This window comes from Abramis brama (genome assembly GCF_963993115.1).
Source record: "Abramis brama genome assembly, chromosome: 15".
NCBI lineage: Eukaryota > Metazoa > Chordata > Actinopteri > Cypriniformes > Leuciscidae > Abramis > Abramis brama.
In genome coordinates, this window is record NC_139977.1 from 17388622 (window position 1) to 17410964 (window position 22343).

General features: G+C 37.4%; 2 protein-coding genes across 2 annotated transcripts; one reads left to right on the forward strand and one right to left on the reverse strand.

The window, feature by feature from the left end:
• The first annotated feature begins 1002 nt into the window (after window positions 1–1002).
• Window positions 1003–9821, forward strand: hif1al2 (hypoxia inducible factor 1 subunit alpha, like 2). The gene is made up of 15 exons (XM_084137666.1): window positions 1003–1374; window positions 1873–2158; window positions 3346–3572; window positions 3648–3778; window positions 3865–3949; window positions 4055–4131; window positions 4617–4792; window positions 4888–4994; window positions 5307–5454; window positions 6370–6527; window positions 6612–6685; window positions 8091–8338; window positions 8434–8506; window positions 8843–8960; window positions 9042–9821. The coding sequence occupies exons 2-15, from the start codon at window positions 2058–2060 to the stop codon at window positions 9305–9307; spliced, it is 1989 nt and encodes a 662-aa protein (XP_083993792.1). The 5' UTR covers window positions 1003–1374; window positions 1873–2057; the 3' UTR covers window positions 9308–9821.
• A 1217-nt stretch (window positions 9822–11038) lies between these two features.
• Window positions 11039–20848, reverse strand: sart1 (spliceosome associated factor 1, recruiter of U4/U6.U5 tri-snRNP). The gene is made up of 20 exons (XM_084137557.1): window positions 20327–20848; window positions 19786–19840; window positions 19601–19656; window positions 18489–18615; window positions 18272–18377; window positions 18103–18180; window positions 16766–16865; window positions 16490–16632; window positions 15663–15869; window positions 15476–15579; window positions 15247–15395; window positions 14993–15117; window positions 13955–14119; window positions 13759–13869; window positions 13583–13670; window positions 12183–12273; window positions 11954–12089; window positions 11782–11871; window positions 11360–11481; window positions 11039–11280 (listed from the first exon to the last, which is right to left on the reverse strand). Exons 1-20 carry the CDS (start codon window positions 20592–20594, stop codon window positions 11262–11264), a joined length of 2340 nt encoding a protein of 779 aa, XP_083993683.1. The 5' UTR covers window positions 20595–20848; the 3' UTR covers window positions 11039–11261.
• Between the last annotated feature and the right edge of the window lie 1495 nt (window positions 20849–22343).

A 22343-nucleotide genomic window follows, 5' to 3' on the forward strand; every position in this document is an offset into this window, starting at 1 on the left:
TTTTTAAACTGACGTGTTTATCACTTAAGTGCTTAAGAGGAATTCATTTCCCAGCACTCTAAAATAAACTTTCTGTCAACAGGATATTGTCCATCTGCATTGTCTAAACAGCATCTTGACCACCCAGGATCATTTATTTGTTTATTGTGCTGTGGTTTGCTTTCTTGACTGTCACTGCCAATAAAGAATAATTATACTTTTAGGTATAAAATAATGCCGGTGGATGACATAGTCCAGCCCAAATACAGTTAAATAAAATAGATAAAACTATTAAAATATATAAATTCATCAATTCATACTTAAAACTTGTAAAATTACTAATGAACTTAATTTATGAGTATTCTTTTTTTTTTTCCTCAAGTTTGAAATATTTCATGAAATTCCATAAATTTCTATTCCCCTTACTATTCTGATAGAATGTTATCATAAAAATGAAGCATAATTCCCAAACATTAAAATCAGCCCAGTGTTTATTCCGGCCATGGGAGATTTGCACACTTATAAGGGTGGGTATGGAGCTCATTGTGGAATCTAGGCATCAACAGGATCCCAGTGGCGCCAGATGAGAAGATAGTAACCTCTTGTTTTGAACGGGTCAAGCACCTGCTGATGAACCGTCATCAGCAACAATACACAATTCAATAGCCACTTCAGAACAAAACACTCAGCTTTTCTCTTTTGTCGGTTGCTAAAAGAGGTGAAATGTCAAATGCTCAAATTTTAATAAAATGTAATATCTAATAATATAAATAAAAATTGAATGTAGATGTCCTTTAACATAAGCAGATTAAAAAGACCTCTTGTTATTAGTTAAAAAAACAACACCTATTAGCAAAACAAAATAGTTGGTTAGCAGAACTGACATGTGCTTATTTAATAAGTAGTCTGAGCAGAATGCATTATCTCAGTGAACAAAGCTGTGGTTTAGAGCAAGCCAATCACAGAAAGCAAATGTCAATAAATCACATAGATCCAACAGGTTACTGGGGCGGCACGTCGCTTGTTGCCTGTATGTTCATTCTCCTAACCAGGGGGGAAGGAGAACAGAGCAAATCAGGCACTATTTGCACAATTTATTCCTTTATAGTTTATCCTATTACAATTTATCCTTGGAATTTATTTACAGACAAATATATTTGCTTTGACCAAAATATGCTTCAAGTTAGATGCATACATCTGCATTTCAGAGATAAAGTAATGTGCATGGAAAAGTATCAAAGGACCAACATGAAAATGAAGAGCTCATCTGCAGTGATACCAACTATGAAATTTATCCTTACAGATATGTTTGGGCAACAGACAATGGATTACTATTACAAGCCCAAACTCAAACATGGTTTTCAGCGATCCATGTGGAGAGTGTTTAACTTGAAGGTAATGTTTCAAGCATTTGTACAACTTTGTTAGTTTTCGGATTTGATTTGGGTGTTAAAATGACTCAGCGGCCCTTTTGCATGATTGGAGATTTTACTAGTTGTACAATGTGTCGTATTTGTTGTATTTATTAATTCCATATGTTTTAAAGAATGTTAATAGATTATTTAAAGTGTTTTCTTCTTATTTTAATGTTAAAATATCTACGACCCCTAAATGTGTGTTTGTGCTTTGTTTGAATGACTGGAATAGTGCCAAAACCTCTTGACACTGTCTGTATTTATATGATAGTGTCAATTATGTCTTTATCTTAGCTAACTGCCAGCACACAGGACATAAGAAAAGGATTTTTCTTATATATTGCTTATATGGATTAATGTATGCAATCTTTTTTAAACTGGTAGTAGTTTTCCTAGAATCATGAGTGGCCGTTATTCCAAAACCAAATCTACAAGATCTGAGTTCTCAGAAAAGTAAAAAACCATCTTGTTTTGACAGATGCAAACCTAGTGGTGATTAATGGCCAACTGTCACATGGAACATGAAGGGAGGGTCTTCGACAGAGAAAATGGGTATAAACACAAGTATGTCCAGAGATTACAAACAGTGAGTATGACCACATGCCACCTGGTAACATGCCTGACATGAGCACATGATCACTTGAGTCATCTTAAGTTATTAAAATGACCTCAAAGCATTTGGAAACGGTTAGGGATCCAATGAGAGAAGAGTGCCATGGAAAAGCTAGAAGAAAGCAAATGTTCATTGAGCCGAAGAAAAGAAGGTGAGTACAAAAACTAATCTTAATTCATGATAGTCACATGCAAATACAAAAGATTTTGTACACAACAAATATTGCATATAAACACTGTGGATTTAGAGTCTACTGTATTCCACTGAAGCTGCATTTACAAATATTTGTATATTTTTTTGTTTTTTTTAATAGTGCCAATGCATTCATTAGAACTAACCTGAGGAATTGGGACAAGACGTACATACTAAAAATATTTCAGTTTTATCTTTAACTAATTTATCTCCAAAAAATGAAAATGCTTAAGACGGAAGAAAACAAACATTATAAATAAACTAAATGTAGTCATAGACTTTCTGTTTGCATGCAAATGATTGTCAATTTCCATCAGTTATCATGCATAGTATATTTTTCAAATGAATTAAATATTCAGATAATACCCAAACAACAAATCAGCCAGGCACTATATGCAAAAGTTTTGAGAAGTTTGAAAAGTTTAACAGAGGAATTTGGACAATTATTTGCATGCCGCTTGATAGTTAATATACTTAAAAGTGCCCTTTTCCTTCAGTTTTAAGAATGTTTTCATTCTTCTTATTAGAATAAATAAAATGAAAATGAAAATAAATTAAAAGAAGACATTTTTATCCAAAAATGACTTAGGAGCAAAAGCAGTCGTTACAGAGCCAACAATATTAGAAAGCTAGATTGCAGGAAACAAGCTATAGCAGAGAAAAAAATGCAGAGAATAATTGTATAAATAAATAATAAAGAAAATGATTTTATAAATTCATAGTGAGTTTCATATTACACCAGCAAATATCAGCAATTATTTTACCAATTATTATTACCTTTATTTATTTACATTTTCAGGCACAAAAAAAAAGCATGTAAAAGCATATGCACATGGAGGCATTATCAGAAGGCATGGCATTGTATCAGAAGCTGCAGGCAACTACGCTTGGCAGTGATAAGACAAAGTGACGCAGTCATGACGTCTCTTTTTCCATCAGTAACAGTGCTGCCTTCTGCCTTCAGTGAAAATGATGATGATTCTAGTGTATGTTCCCTCCTCTGAATGACGCTAGTTGAGAATCGGGTCAACAGCAGCGTGCTCAAACAACTAAAACAATATAATTTAAAATGTTTGCATGTTTATGTTAAAAATGCTTCATCATTTCTTCTGTGGTTGTTCAAATTCACCATAACTTTAAATACAGGGTCTGCACAGAATTGAGAAAAACATGTTCTCGCTTGGCGGCGCGGAGCAGAAGGAAGAAGGAGAGTCAGCTCTTCGAGGAGTTAACTGCTCTTCTGCCTCTGGACCCGGATATGGACGGACAGCGAGACAAAGCTTCAGTCATACGCCTCACAATCGCTTACCTTCACCTGAGGGGTCTTCTGAACACACCAGACAACTGTACACAGTCCTCTCCTCCTTCACCAGGTAGAAAGAAAAGGGCTTGAAAGTAGAACACGGGTTGAAAGAAAGCAAGTTTTCTAAAGAACATTGTGATTGTAGGAGTATCGGCTAAATCTCATGAGAGGGAGTTGCTAGATTCTGCCCTCGGAGGGTTTGTGGTTTTGTTGTCTTTGAATGGCATGGTCATCTTCACCACTAAGGGCGTAACTACACACACTGGAATTAACCAGGTGATGACACTAAAACTAAACGAATTGCACGAACTTGGAATGACTTTACTGGCATTGTTATTAAATCCCAAACGTTTGTCTTTCAGATGGATTGCATCGGGAGGAGTTTGTTTGAGTTCTTGCATCCGTGTGATCACATGGAGGTCAAAGACATCCTCACGAGACTGATGGGTGAGCACTTCTTGATGGAAAGACCAGTTTTGACCATAAATTTCCATGCTGGTCTAGGCTGGTTTATCCTAGTGCCGGTGATTTGATTTGCTGCTAATATTTCAGGAAACCAAGGACAGCAGGAATGTGAAGTGCTCCTCAGAATAAAAAGTGTGATGAATCAGAAGCTGACTCCTTGGAAAGTAAGAAAGGCTTCTTTCCATTGTTTGCAAAAGTAAAAAGACCACATTGTTTTCACATTTTGCCAGCAGCTATAACCTTGGTTCCTGCTGGAAAAGGTGTTAGTGAGGCCAGCAGGGGTGCTCAATTCTAATGCCCCAGAATAGCGATGGGGACATTATACTGTCAAAAAAAAAGCACCATGCTTTGGATGAGACGTTAAACCGAGGCCAAGTTTGCCCATTAGCCTCTATCCATCATCATAGCCTTCTAATCATTCCTATATAGACTGATTGGCTTCATTACTCTGTCTCCTCTCCACTGAGTGTTGGTGTGTGGTGGGCGTTCTGGCGCAATATGGCTGCCGTGACCGTCGCATCATCCAGGTGGATGCTGCACATTGGTGGTGGTTGAGGGGATTCCCCCCTATATGTAAAGCGCTTTGAGTAGAAAAGTGCTATATAAATGTAATGAATTAAATGTAATGAATCTTTGCTTTTGTCTGAAGATTATTCACTGTACTGGAAAGAAAAAGACGTTGGCTACACTTGGATCCAGTTGCCTAGTTCTTCAGTGCAGGGTTCTGCCCATGCAGGAGATCACTGAAGTGGATGCAGCGCTGAATACAAGTACGTTTATGAGCGTACACAGCCCAGACATGAAGTTCACCTACTGCCACTCAAGGTACAACCTTCCGCATGCAGTTTTCAAGTGCAAAAAGCTAACTGCTTTGATCCTTTTTGAGTCGTCTTTATATTTGAAGCTCTTTTTTGGCTCAGGGTTGTGAAGTTGACCGGCTTTCGAGACACAGAGTTGTTGGGTCAATCAGTGTACCAGTACTATCATCCATCTGACTGCCAGCAAATCCGCAAGGCACACATTTGCTGTAAGAGTTGTTATTTCAAAGATATTTTATTTTATTTTATTTTATTTTATTTTATTTTATTTTATTTTATTTTATTTTATTTTATTTTATTTTATTTATTTTATTTTATTTTTTCCGAACCACTTGAAACCCAACACCTCAGGCCATAGGCAGCGAAACATGGATGGCCATTTTATTTTATTTTATATGTTTTATTTTAAACTCTTTTCTATTAGAGAAAGAACTTAATTACATGAGAATGAGTAAATGATGACAAAAAAAATCTTTTTTTCTCTCTGTCTTTAATAATGTTCAAATATCTGTCCGGAACAGTGCTCTCCACGGGTCAGGTGTCGACTGGGAAATATCGGCTGCTGCACAGGCACGGTGGCTATGTTTGGGCAGAGACGGACGCGTCAGTGGTGTGCAACAGTTGTACTGGTGTGCCAGAGTGTGTCGTCTGCATAAATTACATTCTTAGGTTAGAAAATTGCCAGTAGCAATGCCAAGGACATTGATTGGTTAAATTCCCAAGCAACACATACTGAAACTATACCTTAAATGTATTGTAAGTTACTGAGGGTACGTTTATACAACAACAATGTATAATGTTTTTTTGTGAACTGATGCCAACGTTGTCAAAACTATCCCGTTCTCACGGATCTGTGAAAATGATTAAAAACACTGTGTTATGCATGCCAGGCCTGTAGATGGCGCATGTAATACGCATGCGCATGACGTCTCCGTTTTCACAAATACGTGTTTTTGTAGTTTACACAGAGACAATAAAGGTATCGGTTTCAAAAACTTGCGCTTGCACCATTGTTGTGTATGAACGGCCAAAACGCATAAAAGTTTTCTGTTTTTAGTTGAAAACTGTTGTGTAAACGGCTCCTTAGAAGACGCTTTTATCCCAAGGGGCCGTTTACACGACACAGTTTTCATCTTAAACCGGAAGACTTTTTATACGTTTTGGCTGTTTGCAGGCCTGAAAATGAAAACTTTTGAAAATGGGATCCAAAGTGCAAGTTTTTGAAATTATTTATTGTTTATTGTCTCTATTGTATTGACAAACGCGAAGTTGTGAAAACAGTGTTGTCATTACGTGTTCAGTCTATAGGCACCTAGTTTGTTTCCTTACAAAGTGACAGTGACTATCACTGACTACTGGCCTGGCATGAATAATACAGCAATTTTTGTCGTTTTTGTGGATCCGTGTAAAGGGGGATAGTTTTGACAATGGTGTCCTCTGTAGCCTACGTGAAAAACACAAAGGAAAAACTTTTCAGTTTTTAGTACATTGTTGTCATGTAAATGTGCCCTAAATGTGTAAAAGGCTGAAGTTATGTTGTTTTATTTTTTAAAAAATGTATTTGTTCGCTTCATAATATTGTAGTGGAGTGGAGCAGCCCGATTTAGCATTTTTACTGGAGCAGACAGAACAAGTTCTGAAGCCAAAGGATTCACTTTACCCAGAATCCCATCCTGCGCCTTTTGGCCTTAGAACCAAATCAACTGAGCACAGTATTCCTACAATACTCCTAAAGCAAAGAGGTACAATGAACAGATATTAAAATATCACAGGATATGATGTAATTGAAAATAGTTATAATGATGATGAATTGTCTTTTTGTTCAGAGGGTGACATACAGGAAGTTCATGGCTGCAGAGGGATCACACATAATACAGAAGAGTGCTGCAATTTCAATTGCGTGAGTACCCTTAATGTTCTGTGGTATCAGATGTTAATACCATAGTATTTTGATATATACACAATGGTACTGAATTATTACTGTACTCGTAGACCAAACATATTTACACTACTGTTCCAAAGATTGGGGTTGGTAAGATTTTTTTTAATGTTGCATAAAGACTGAATTTCATTGATCAAAAATACAGTAAATTTTACTGTCAAATATTATTTCAATTTAAAATAACTTTTTTCTATTTTAATGTATTTTAAAATATAATTTATTCCTGTGATGGCAAAGCTGGATTTTTCAGCATCATTAGTCCAGTCTTCAGTGTCACATGATCCTTCAGAAATCATTATAATAAGCTGATTTACTGCTCAATAAACATTTCTCATTATTATCAATGTTGAAAACAGTTGTACTGTATAATATTTTTCTGGAAACCGTGATTTTTTTTCCAGGATTCTTTGATGAATACAAAGTTTAAAACAACGGCATTTATTTTAAATATAACTTTTTTTGAAACATTAAATATTTTTACTGTCACTTTTGATCAGAGGTGGACAAAGTACACAACTTAAAAGTACAAGTAAAAGTTTTTGAGTGAATGTACATACTACTGGTCAAATATTACTCATAGTAAAAGTTGTAAAGACCGATTTTTACTTAAGTAAAAGTACAGAAGTACTCGTACTAGTACTTAAGTATCAGAAGTAAAAAGTAAATGTCAATGCATTGTTTTATTGCATGTTATTGTATGTAATACTTACAGTACCTTATGCCTCTGAATCTACGCCTGCCTACCCTCATATTAATACCAAATTTATTTCTAGAGCACAGTTCCAGTGGTGGGATTGAATGTGAGATTGAATAAGTGCACTCAATAACGTCCACAATAGTTTCGGACTATTTCGGACACTGTCCTCTCAAATAGTGCCCTATTTATAGTTTTTTGGCTTTTAGTATGAAAATGTTAGCCTTACTGTTAACTATAAGCTAGTGTGCTCCAAAACAAATGACCAAACCCAACGTTGAAAATTGGGTTGATGTCAGAATCCAACGTCAGTCGGGTTCTGACGTCAACCGACGTAGGGTTGGTTGGGTTCAGACGTCAACCTGACTTTCATTTCCAACCAAAATCCAACGTCTGTCCCATGTTGGATGTTGACGTCAATCTGACGTTTGATTCTGACATCAACCCCACTTTCATTTCCAACCAAAATCATCCCATGACTGACGTTACAACTTTCTACTCAAGGACCTTGACAGAAATGTAGTGGATTAAAAAGTATATTTGTCTTTCAAATGTAGTGAAGTTAAAGTAAAAAGTTTTTTAAAGTAAAAATTAAATGCATCCATGCTGAACACATTTTTAAACGGTAATGTACATATTGTGTAAACCTTCCTATTTGTTGTGCTTTAGGATCTGTGTGAGTTAGACTTGGAAAGTCTGGCTCCATACATTCCCATGCACGGAGAGGACTTCCTGCTGACTCCCATTTTAGACGGGACGGTGGATAGCGACAAACTAAATGTGTGTGGACCATCATTCAACAGTCCACATCAAAAACTGGACCCTCGGTTGCAGAATTCAGAGGGAACAGTCTTTCTACCTATGAAGAGTCTGACACATACCCAACAAAGTGTCAGTCGTTATTTTCTAAAAAACAAGTATGTCTAATAAGAAAGGTCATTTTCTGGTGTACAGTAATGCTCTTTATGCATTTTGCAATCTATTAATAAAAAAATGATTTCCTTTGTCATAGGATCGCTGATACTAACCTGATAACAGCCAAGCAGTTGAATGAAAGCTTAGATCTTGTGAACAGAATTTCAAAGGTACTGTCACTGTGCTCATGTACATGCAAATTCCCTTTATATTACAGTTAGTTCCGGTCCTTCAATTTGATTGGTGGATTCATTCAGCACAGAAGCGCCACTGTGTGTTGCTTTGAGATTAACCATTGATTATGCTTAGACTTAATTTGGAACTATTTTCAAAAATTGACTAGTAAAAATATTGAGCAATATTGTGTCAACTGTTAAGATAAAGTATAAGATAATATTTAATATTCCATATTGCATTTGAATTTTTGAATTGAATATTTTGAGTTTAAACAACCCTGACAATACAGTCAAATGAAGTTAAGTAATTGGACGATTTTTTTCCTCCAGGTTTCTAATTGTAAACAGCACAATTATCAACTATTCTTGACTGAAAACAAGACATATAATTGGAGGGAAGATGCACTGAAAGTTTCACAACAACCCAACAGAACATACTGGAACATTGGTAAGATGGCTTCCAGACTTCAATAAAACAATAGTTTCTCAATTTATATTAGACATTTAGCATTTTCCGCATTTCCACTAGATGGATCAATAAAGAGGCCATGTCGCAGAGGCCTGAATCCAATTGGATCAAAGTTCAGATCGCTTCTGGAGAATCCAATGCGTCATCCACAGAACAGAAAACACCATTCTGATGTAAAAATGGACCCAGCACCTTTGCCTCTACCTATTTTGAGCGGGTGGGAGTGTGAGGTCAATGCTCCACTTGACCCCACATCATATTTGCTCCAAGGGACAGAAATTATAGCTGTTCTGGACCAAGTGGCCTCAAGAGTACCTTGGTGCTGATACAAAACAAAATACAAGTCTTATGATGACTGCCAGTAATCAACACCATCAAGCATTGCCTTAATGTACATTACTAAAACATGAGTGATGGGAGTAAAGTTTGAGCAAAGCTTGGATTTTGTGCTATAAACGACTCTTTTCTAAAGTTACAGCATAAGTAGTACAGTAGTAACCAAAAGTTATTTAATAATTGTAACAGATTTTGTAAGTATATTGTATAGTTGTGCTTGAAGTCAATTATTTGTGATATCGCAATGAAACATGCCAAATTGTATGGACATCATTTAGAACACATGCAAAAAAGTATTATTAATATTAAATATTAATGACTGATTATGTTGTATAGTCAATGCAAGCTTTTTGTTTTTCTGTGCACTTTTTTGCATAGTAAAATAAAACCTGTAGCTGTAGTCTGCCTTTTTTTGCCAAATAATTTTGTCAGATAAATACCTCAACCACGTTAAGTGTTCTGTTCTTACATCATATTTAAAAACAATAAAATATTTTCCTTATATTTTGATGGTTTATTCAAACTTGTAGTGTCATTAAAAACATATCACTTATGGACACTTCTGTATATGTAATTATGGTCTTGCGTCTTCTACCATTGCTGTGTTGTATTTCAACATATTCTAGAAACCTTCATGAATAAATAAAAACGTTTTGTGAATAAAAGCTTTCACAAAAGTATGTCTTGATTCATAATTTTTCATGCTTTATGTACATAATGTTACTAAATCGGATCACCAGTGTGTTTGCACTCTCAGTTGTTCCCATCTTATCAGTCAGAAAAATATGACAATATTCATAATACATTATTAATATACTAATTAAAGATGCATAGTAGGTGCTAATTTTAAAAGTTTACACATTAAGAAAATGTTGTGCGCGAGAAGCGTCATCTGAATGGTGTCCATTCCAAGAGTACTCTACTTTTTCATATATAGTTTTAATGATGCATGTTGTGGGTCACCCACATTGAAATGACTTGACCCGGTGTGAATCCTCATGCTCATTGGCGGCTGCCCCTTTAGATACGCTAGTAGTGTAGTGCTGTTTGGTGATGCGAAGAGTGCAAAACATGCTAATGAACAGCTTAGACTAGGTGGAAATATTTTGTATTTAATGCCCAAGGTGCTTCTTTTTTGTCAGACGGGTAAGGGAATTAATTAGTGTGTAGACCTCGGTCTAAAACTCAACAGTATTAGTGTAATTTATGTAAACTCTTTGAAGGTCATGCTGAGCCACATCAATAGATGGCAATGCATCATCTAACACCACAAAGAACAGCAATAGCTAAGAATTACTGGCACTACACTTATTTTATAGTACATTGATAATACATATTTTTGTCCCACTTTATATTAGGTGTCCTTAACTACTATGTACTTATATTTAAATTAATAATTTGATGCAATGCACTTATTGTAAATGCATGTTTTTTCATTGTAATTTCATTTTTAAAATACCTGCATATAATTACATATTATATAATTAATTTCTGTAATTACATCTATAATTAGACTGTTGAGCCTTCCCTTACACCTTAACCCACCCTTAAACCAAACCACACCACCAAACCAGTCCTTAACCTTACCCGTTTCACACATTAATAGCAGCAAGTGTTTTTGAAATACAACATGGACACAATAAGTACATTGTACTTATTTTTTTTCAAAACTCTACAAAACAAACAAAAATGCTTGTAATACATGAATAATATTAGATCAGTTTAAATCGCAACAGTTTTTAATGAAGAAAAAATAATAAAGTGTTCTACAGGAAATTGTCTGAATCACGAAATTAATCAAGGGATTTAAATTCACACACAGGACAATGTCTGTATATACATCACTAGTTGCGACTTTATTCATTTAAGAGACGGCTAAAACGAGTACATTTTCTTTGAGAAATCTTCTGTGAAAGGCCTGTTCTAAGGTTCCAGAATCTAGATTTACTTTGTTATGGTGTTCCTGTGAAAAGAGGGAGATAAAACCAATTAGCAACCAGAATATAGATAGAATGGAATAGAAATGGTGAATGAATACGTACGCATTCATGCTCTTCCCACTGCCACTTAGCACAATGTAAGGAGTTTTCTGGGACTTCTGCTTTTCCTGCAGAAGAGCGACGGTTCCCAGAGGAGTGTCACTGCTGCTCATCTTCTTCAGCAGCTGCAGAAACAATGGGGGAAAAAACCTTTAATAGATTGACAAGACAGATGGTGGTATATACACACCAAAAAAGACCCACATCAATTAAAGCCAAAAATCAAAATTGACAAATCTTTTATTTATTTATTTTTTCACATGAGATTGCAGCAATAGCAAACGACAACAATCTAATCAATTCCCGATGGACAAGTCCTGCCCTCCATTTTTTTTGTTCATCACAATAGGGAAGAAAAGACTAATTGCAACTTCCATTTAATGGCGACATGTTCTAATATGCTTGGCGATGTGAAGAAAACATACCGCCTCTTCCTCAAGCTTTTTCATTCTCCGTTCCGTCTTCATCTTGCCAGAACCCTTCCCGTGGAAGCGATGGGACAGCTGTCTGAAAGCCTGGAGGACGACACATGAAGCTGAGCACTCGTAGCAGTGATATCAAATAACGTGATGGGTGAAGAACCACACGTGCACAAACCTCTTTAGGGGTCAGCTTGCGACCAGATTCATCAACATATTCAATCTTGACATCAGGCTTGTAGTGATCCTTTTCCTTAAAATCCTGAGTGAAGCCTCTGTATTCCTCCCTCCTGCTGTACTTGTCATCAATATTCCTGCAGTAGAATGAAAAGGAAATAGGCTTGGCTTTTTTTCTTTTCTTTTTTTTAAGAAGAACCACTGGGGAAAGTATTTCTACATCTACTCACATCTTGTCTTCGATGCAGTAGTTATCGTTTGCCAGAACTGGTTTTGGGTTTTTGACACGAGCCACCTTAAGCATCTGTGTGTCCAACAGCCCTGAAAGGGTTAAATAAATATACATTTTTAAAGGTGCCCTAGAATGTGAAATTGAATTTATCTTGGCATAGTTAAATAACAAGAGTTCAGTACATGGACATGACATACAGTGAGTCTCAAACACCATAGTTTTCTCTTTCTTATTTAAATCTCGTTTTTGAAAAACACCCCTGAAAAACAGGTGAATCTCCACATAACACCGACTGTGACGCAACAGTCGGGATCATTAATATGTACGCCTCCAAAAATGTGCATATGCCAGCCCATACTCAGTGCCAGGCGAAACTACGCAGCCGAATCATCAGAAGTTCTGCAGGTGAAGAAACAAGCAGGAGGAGGATCATAGTGAAAATGGCAGATCTATCTATAATCTATCTATCTATAATCGGATACCGCTACAGTTTAATTCGAAGTTGTTTAGTTGCTCTGCCCATTTCACCACGGACTGTTTTTCTAACCTGGAACAATATCAAGCAGCCAGGCTTCTCTTGGTGTCTCAAACGGACGAAGGGGGGCAATTTCAAACGTTATATTCCCGCAAGCGGTAAGTAGTGATTTTATTAACGATAATTTACACTGTGTTGTCTAGATCCAGCGCGATATTTTTTTTTCCTCGAGAGACATCGTGGCTTGCAAACGAGCGAACGAAGGATGGCTTTGGATGTACAAATGAACACAAAAATATATTTGTTAGCTCCTTCATCCGAGCCTCTGGAGAACCAGTGGGTTATGTGAATTTCTGATGTGTAATTGTTCAAGTTCAGACAGATAATCTTTCTCTCAAAGTCGTTCAACACTGTTTATGCATCAGTAAATCGCATTGCAGTGATAAGATCTTCATTCACACGATCAACAGGCTGTCATCTGCTCAATGGTCATCACTGCAACCTTTTATGTGATGGGAATAGATCTAAATACTTAAACTTCTCATGATTCGTTAATCCCGATAGCTGTAATAGTAAAAACGTATAAAAGCTGTAATAGTAAAAGTTTTCCAGATAGCTCTACATGTAATGCCAGATATTTCATATGCAAGCATGTCAGCCAATCACAGCAGTGGGCAACAACACTGCAGTCTCACAGCAGACACGCCCCTTCAAACTGAGTGTTCAAATCAGGGGATGAAATCAGGCTAGGAAATATGCCTTTTATTTATAAATTATAACAAATTTTGATCTAAAAAACATACTAACATTATAAGGGCACCCCAGGAAACATTATAAAATAATCCATTCTAGGGCACCTTTAATAAATCAGACATTATAACCCATTCTATCTAGTTCAAAATCAGATTCGGTTCATCTCTCACCTTTGTTTTTGCACAGAAGCAGAGCAGCAGAGAGACCAGAGTTTACAATGGGCTCTTCATCCAGAATAGTTGTGGATGCCGTTGAGAACTATAATAGAAAACAGAAAAGATCAGATTAAAGAAAAGGTTCCACATTCCAACAGAATTGCAGTCGATGAGGTGAGCGGAAGACTCACATCTGCCTGGACTTTCTCCTCGTCCAGGTTGACGGTGCTCCAGCCCACGTTGTCATCCATATCAGAGTCTGACTGTCCACCTCCTTCTTTCTCAACATCCTTTTCAAAGTCCTGTGTGACCCAAACAAATCAAAATCATCAAGACCTGCAGGTGTAGAAACATATCACAAGAGGGAAGTGTTGGGATGGTTTGTACCATAATATCCTCTTGGTCCTCTCGGTTGCCTGACAGCCCGTAGGTTGGGATGTCTCCAAGAGTGCGACAAAATTCGGAGGTGGCATTGAAGACAATGTTGTTCCTTTTGTCAGGGTCATTGTCGTCATCTTCTGCCATCTCCATTTGCTTCATGTGCTCAGCCACCTGAAAACACCACGTACAAAAGAAACAGCTGAATAAATGTTTTATTGTTAATTATTAAAAAAAAAAAAAAAAAAAATAGTAGTATTTAGTTAGTTCAACAGGGAATTGCATGAAAAAAGTCAGTTTACTTTTAAAAAGAGGGATCAACAGTTATAGATTTTAGAATGGGTGAAACCCTGTAAAACTGATGCGGCTAAATGGTAGCGAATAAAGCGCCAGATTTACTAACAGCTTGCATCAGCGCAAACCCTCTTTTGGCGTTAAAAAACTACTGTCAGGATTTACTGAAGACAAAGATAAAATCTTATTGCATATGCATTTGTAGGAGTTTCCCTTTCAGATGGAAAATTTATGGGAGGAGAGTATTTAAATGAATCATGCAAGGCGATTTACTAAGGTTCACGCTAGTCAATTTACTGGTATTTGCGGCATTATTTAACGCCCCAAAAAAACATGTCTTAAACCAGATGCTAATTTGTGCTGCTCTTGGTAGATTGCGTTGGTCATTGTGGAAATGATCCGGCTGCGTCTGTGTTCTTTAATTTTAGTGCCATCAGTAGATCACACGCAGAATTTTCCACTCCCATCGGTGCTTTTATGGGTTTGCACTCTCACGTTAATTTGCTGTTTAGTAAATCTGCCCCAAGTGTGTGTGTCGTGCAGGTCAGCTGCGAGAATCTGCCACTGATTCAATGATATCTGTTAGATGGGAGGTGTCCTGCAAAAGTGCATGTTTTATAACTCAACCACTGCCATAAAAATAAAAAAACATGGCCTTGGGGTTGTAAAAACTGACTCATTTGAATAATTAATAAAAATGTGGATTTTTATCTGCATTGCAGAAGAATTGCTTCAGAACTGAATAGTGCTGACCCTCTCTCCTGAGTCTTTGAGCATCTGTTTTTGCCTGAGTTTCCTCTGTTTCTCAAGTTGTTTCTGGAGCTCCTGCTCGGCTTCATCCTCTTCAAATGCAGTAGGCTCTGGAGACACAAAGTCCTCTGGGAAAGACAAGGAGAAAGAGAGAGTGCAGAGAATACTGATGCAATTCATTTGAATTTCAAAGGGAAGCCCTACAGACAGAAAAGGATGTCTTCGGAAAACGAAAAATCATTCAAACGTTCTGTTACCTTCATCACTAATGTCCATGTCGGCCATTCTAATGTCATCCGACTGTTGGAGGACATCCCTAGGCTTGCTGCTGGTTTCCAAAGCAACATATCCAGGCTCCGCCGCCCCCTCCTCCTCCTCATCTTGCCTTCTACCTCGACCTCGAGACCTGAGTGCCAGAACCGGTTTTGGGTTGAAATAACAGTGGTGTCGCTGTAGTATTCAACAGCAAGCAAGTGAAGGCTTTACCTGGAGCCAAAATCTGTGCTTCGAGTGTCGTCAATCAAGAGGTCACCAGCCCTCTCCTTCTTTCTGATTTTCTTGACTTTGCGTTTGGTCTTCTTAAAGCCAACCTGATGTGACGCACGGCAGAACAATCAGTCAAGAATGACATCAAACTTAAAACCGAGTGCACTTAAACAAACGTCTTTCTCACCATTTCCTGTGGCGTGTAGTATTCAGTGGCGAGGCTGAGAGAGGGCATGTCCAGAGACTGGGCCTGATTGTGCAGGTTTTCTCTGATGGCCTGCAGCTCTCGCTCTCTCTCACCCCCGACAAAACCTCCAGAACTCAGCCTGAAACTCTTCTTCTTCTCCCCCTCGATCTCCTCGTCGTACTTGGACAGCACAGACTTTGGCTTGAACTAGAAAGAATTAAAAGATGACATAAGAATGTTACGTTTAAGAAAGACAGAAGCGCACAGTGCTATCAGCCAATATCAGTGGTATTTTAATAGTGGAGATTTTTTTATATAGTGGAGAACTTTTACATTATAATGTTGTGATGCCAAATTTCAGGCAAACTGTTCAGGCAGTGTGACATCAAGTGCTGATGTGTTACCAGGTGAGATTCTTTAAGGGTGCTTTCACACTTGGTTTGATTGCCTGGTCCGGAACAGAGTTCAATTGCTCGATTTTATTTTTTTGAACCTTTGTTTTTGTTTCCAAAGCATCAGCACAATGGCACTTGCGTCTATCTGTCCCGAATGTACTGCAAAAATTGTTTTGGTACGATTGCATTTGTTTCAGCAGGGTACCGTAACGGAGTTCACATGAAGCGTACCAGACCACCCTTTTTATGCGACCACTGGTACGGACTGGTGCGCAATTGAGTTTGGAAAACAACGTTCACATCATCCAAACAACTGAACTCTGACGTCAATCGAACCCGGGTGCGCTCAAAAAGCGCTAGTGAGAAAGCATCCTAAATATATTTTAATGCATCTAGCGAATTTGAAATTTCAAAGTTAAAAGGCGATCTTACAACGAGCATGTCATCCACACTCTCCTCTTCTTCATAAGGTTTATAATCTGGCTTCTTTTTCTTCAGCTCCACATTTTTCTCGGCTTTCTCTTTGTCCACCAGACCCACATTCACCAGCACGTCCTCCTTCTCTTCCAGAACACCTGTGAAAGTCACCCACACAGAGAAACCGTGAGTGTGTGTGTAGGTGCTGTCAGTGATTTAGCAGATGCTTATTCATCTACAGCAACAGAACATTTACCCACCCTCACCATCATCATCATCATGTTAGCTTACCTTTGTCTTGTAGAGTTAAGACAACCGTTTCTCCCTCTCTGAAAGAGTCCATCTTGTGTTGAACCTTGAGCCCTTTGAGATGGCGTGAGCCGTATGAGTCCTGGTTAGGAAAACAGCTAAACTGAATTAATACATAAATGGATATGCAATACTAATATATATATTTTTTTTTGTGTGTGTGTGTGTGTGTGTGTATGTGTATGTATGCATGTATACATACACACACACACATATACATATATACACATATATATATATATATATAAATAAATTAAAGAAACCTTTTCTTCAACAACAGTTACATGATCAAAGCTAGTTCCTCTCACTGTTGATTAAGGTCCCAGATGACTTAAAATAATTTAAAATAAACTAAAACAGTTAAACAACAAGATATTTCTTATTTTAATTCACCCCCTAAACAAACATCACCTTTAATTAAGAGACCAGGATTGCCACTATCTTGGAAAACTTGTATTTGAGGATTTCTAAACATGGAAAAGTCACGTACACTAATAAAATCTTAAGTAATGAAAATTTTCTAATGATAATTTGATAGAAATGATAGAAAATTATCATTTTGTAGTTATGCAATCTCTGAAATATTTTATTGGGTAGAAACTACTATCTGTGAGTAAAAAAAAAAAAAAAAAATCAGCAACTCATTGAAGCTTCTGGAATGATCTAGAACTACATTTATTTTATATAATATTTATATATTATTATATGACATTAAAGGGATACTTCACCGATTAGCATTAAGCTTTGTATCAGTAGAAACCCGGTAGTATTTTCGAATGGCCGTGCTTCCCTCCCTCATGTCCCCGAGACGAGAGATTTCTGGATTGTGTGTCCGGAAAAAAAAACTCAGATGACGCAAAAATCGTCATTTTGCATCATCGGAGGCTTTTTTGGCCTTCAGCCAGTAGTAGGAGCTATTTCCGCATGTTTTCAACCCGACCATTAGGGGTGGGAATGGATCTCATGATAAAACTGCGTCTTTTCAGTTTCGAGTAAACTAGTAGCCTAGTTGTATCATTTCTTCTGATACTGCCCTCTGTAACCGGTAGGCGACACCAACTTCTAAAGTAATTTCACATTTCTAATACATAAATGACCCAATTTAAATACACATTCATCTTTCCAGCGGTGAAATATCCATTTAATAACCAGCAAGTCTGAAAATGAGTAGATTTTTCATTACAGCAGAAGTAACAGAAATATTTCAGGTTGCATTTAAAATGTTGTCTTGGGGCACTTGGGAGTTGAGAAAAGGTTGAGAACAGCTGGATAAAACTCTGACTGGAGAACAGCAAGAAAGTATCAATAAGCTCACACACCCTCTTTTCCTGTGCAAACTCCTGCTCGACCAGATTGCTCACACCGAACTCTTCATCCATCTCCTCTAGGAGTTTGGCCTGTTAAGAGAGGGATTACACAGAAGACAAAATAAAAACACAGATAAAGGAAAAGCGAGACAAAGCTAGCCATCTGGTTGTCTATTCTCACCCTCTTTTCCGCCAACTCCTTCTCCTTGGCCAGTTTGCGACTCCTCTCTACCCAGGCTGCTGTGTCGTCCAGCCATGGTTCCTCATCCCCAAGCGCCTTCACCTTCCTGAAAACAACACAACAAACAGACGGATGTTAGTACAATTTAGCATTTGATTTAGTTTGAATAACATATTGAAAGTTTTATTATCCATTGCAGGTGGCAACAATATCCTACCCCAGTTTCTTATTGAGCAGACGCTTCTCTTTGAGAGCAGCCAGTTTCTCTCTAATCTCAGCCTGCTGTTTGATATGGACAGGATTAATGGTCTCGGCCACGAGGGGCTCCTCCTTGGTTCCAGTCTCTGAGGAACCAGCAAACAATTATAGATTTAGAAGAAATGCTTCAAATAAGATTACATTCAAAGCAATGCATACAACACTGTAGAACACTATCGTTCTACAGTTTGGGTCAAAAAGATCTGTTATGTTTTTGAAATTCTCTTTGTGCCCAAGGCTGCATTTATTTGATGAAAAAAAAAAAAAACAGTAATATTATGAAATATTATTACAACTTAAAATAACTTTTTTCCATTTTAATATATTTAAAAATGTAATTGATTCCTGTGATTACAAAGCAGAGTTGTCAGCATCTTTACTCCAGTCTTCAGTGTCACATGATCCTTCAGAAATCATTCTGATATGCTTATTTGCAACTCAGGAAACATTCGCCAAAGGAGTTTCGACAAAACTCGTTATAATCAATGGCGCTGTCTGCACTGCACAATGAATCTCTTATTTGCATCATGTTTGAACTGTTAGTTCTGATGAAAGCATTCGTGAGAGTATAGAAATCAAGTTGCATTGACGAGATCAACGGCTACAATGCTCATGGCTGCAATCTTTCATGCGACGAGAGTAGATCTAAATATAATGCTATAATCAACGCCCAATTAGTTAATCTCAACAGCTGTAATAGTAAAAACATAGTAAAAAATTCCAAGAGATTTCCACATGTAATACTTATTTCATATGCAAAGATGTTAGCTAATCATAGCAGTGGGCGTTTACACTGAAGTCTCAAATCAGACACGACCCTTCAAACAGCATTCAAATCAGGGTAGAAAATGGCCTTTTATTTCTAAATTAGGAAAATAATTTATGTAATAAAAATAAAGATTATAAATACACCTCAGGAAACATTGTTAAAAAAAAATGCAGTTCATGACCCTTTTAATGAATCATTGCTAATAAGTTTTTTTTTATTTTTATAAAATCTTCCTGTCCCCAAAATTTAAACAGTAGTGTATAAAACAGCAGTTTGATAAAACATGACCATCAAATTCTTACCTTTCTTGTTTTCATTGAGATCAAGGGGTTTTAAACCTAGTTTGGCCCTCAGTTTACTGCAAAACAAAGAGTAATAGCATTTAGTAATATTATTTATTTATATATATATATATATATAGCATACATGTATTTTAATTAATTATACATTCCCCTCTCATAATTACAAATGACAGTATGCTACATACTTGGTCTCTTCAATGCTGAGCGAAGCATCACCACCAGCAGATTTGGGACCTGGCTCTGCAACACAAAATGTTGACGTACATGAATACAGTACAATGTCAAGGCCTTAAAGATTATTGCATGCCATAAATGTAGTAGGACAAAGAAATGTATGGGCTACCATGGTGGATTTTAGTAAGAAATTTGGATAAGATGAAGGCTGGTTTCCCAGACTGAAGTGCATGTTTGAGCTGTTTTAACTGAAAGCAACTTGCACCGACATATCTTTAAATATGTCACTGCCATTGTTTAGTCTCAAGAAGCACATATGTTTTTTTCTAAGGCACGTTTATAAATCTACTTAAATGTCCTAATTGAACAAAAGGCCTTACCCTGGCTTAATGTAAGCCCTGTCTGTGAAACCGGGCCTATAACTATAAGGCTCAAACATGCCGTCTACATTTTGATTTTGATGACAGTGTAGCAGAACACCAAGTCAACACAGTTTTACTGTAGTAATTATGGCAGTTTGTCAGAAACTACGGGGTGGACAGGACGACTGACCGCTGTGGTCCTCGAAAGCAGGATCAAGCTTCTCTTTCTTGACTCGTGGCTCTGCATTGCTCTTCTCTGCTTTACCGCTTCTGTCTCTCTCTGCTCCCCGGCTGCTCCTCTCTCTGGATCGGGATCTCTTTCTCTTCTCTCGCTCTCGGTCCTTTTCCTTCTCCTTGTCCTTGTCTCGATCCTTGTGACGGTGTTTCTTGTGCTCACGGTGCCGATCCTCGGGATCCCGGTCTTTCTCCTTTTCTTTGTGTTTCTTTGATGAACCCATTTCGGTTCTGTTTACAGACTAAATGTGCTTTATGCGTCTCTCTAATGAACTTTAGTCGATTATAATACGGCAAAGAAGTAACTTTTTACCTAATATCAACAGTACAAAGACATCGTAGTATCAGGTCCAGATTCTATTATCGGGGTTTTAACGCATTATTTCGCATTTATTTTTGTTGAAAAATGTAAACACCAAACAAACACGACTATCACTACCGCAATAACGCAATCGTTTGATGAACGCTGTGCTGCTCTGATAACTTCCGGGTTAAATGGACTAAGAGGGTGTTGCAGCGCCACCTACCAGTATGGAAGATGTTGTTCTGTACAACGCAGTCTTGTAGTATTCCACACTTTTGAGTTTCTTCAGTAAAAAAAAAAAACGTTGTATAGCCTACAGTCTTTGGCAGAAACTCATTTAAATGGTATGAGAATAATATAATGAGAAAGTATAGCAATAACTTTTTTGTAGCATGTAGGCTAAATCTAATAATTCGCAAAATGCAAAATTACTAATTGGCTTTTAAACCGTTCAATAAAGTAAAATAGGCTAGGCTATTTGTAAAATACTAGGCCTACTATACTATAACATGTTTTCAATTTATTAATGGAAGATATATGAGCTTGAAGAGAAATATTTTTAGTTCAGCACTATTCACAATAAATATTCTACCAAAGCATTTTTAAATAGTAGCCTACCTCACACCCTATCTATCTATCTATCTATCTATCTATCTATCTATCTATCTATCTATCTATCTATCTATCTATCTATCTGTCTGTCTATCAGTGCTGTCAAGTTTATGTAATATACAGTGAGGAAAATAAGTATTTGAACACCCTGCTATTTTGCAAGTTCTCCCACTTAGAAATCATGGAGGGGTCTGAAATTGTCATCATAGGTGCATGTACACTGTGAGAGACATAATCTAAAAAAAAAATCCAGAAATCACAATGTATGATTTTTTAACTATTTATTTGTATGATACAGCTGCAAATAAGTATTTGAACACCTGAGAAAATCAATGTTAATATTTGGTACAGTAGCCTTTGTTTGCAATTACAGAGGTCAAACGTTTCCTGTAGTTTTTCACCAGGTTTGCACACACTGCAGGAGGGATTTTGGCCCACTCCTCCACACAGATCTTCTCTAGATCAGTCAGGTTTCTGGGCTGTCGCTGAGAAACACGGAGTTTGAGCTCCCTCCAAAGATTCTCTATTGGGTTTAGGTCTGGAGACTGGCTAGGCCACGCCAGAACCTTGATATGCTTCTTACAGAGCCACTCCTTGGTTATCCTGGCTGTGTGCTTCGGGTCATTGTCATGTTGGAAGACCCAGCCTCGACCCATCTTCAATGCTCTAACTGAGGGAAGGAGGTTGTTCCCCAAAATCTTGCAATACATGGCCCCGGTCATCCTCTCCTTAATACAGTGCAGTCGCCCTGTCCCATGTGCAGAAAAACACCCCCAAAGCATGATGCTACCACCCCCATGCTTCACAGTAGGGATGGTGTTCTTGGGATGGTACTCATCATTCTTCTTCCTCCAAACACGTTTAGTGGAATTATGACCAAAAAGTTCTATTTTGGTCTCATCTGACCACATGACTTTCTCCCATGACTCCTCTGGATCATCCAAATGGTCATTGGCAAACTTAAGACGGGCCTTGACATGTGCTGGTTTAAGCAGGGGAACCTTCCGTGCCATGCATGATTTCAAACCATGACGTCTTAGTGTATTACCAACAGTAA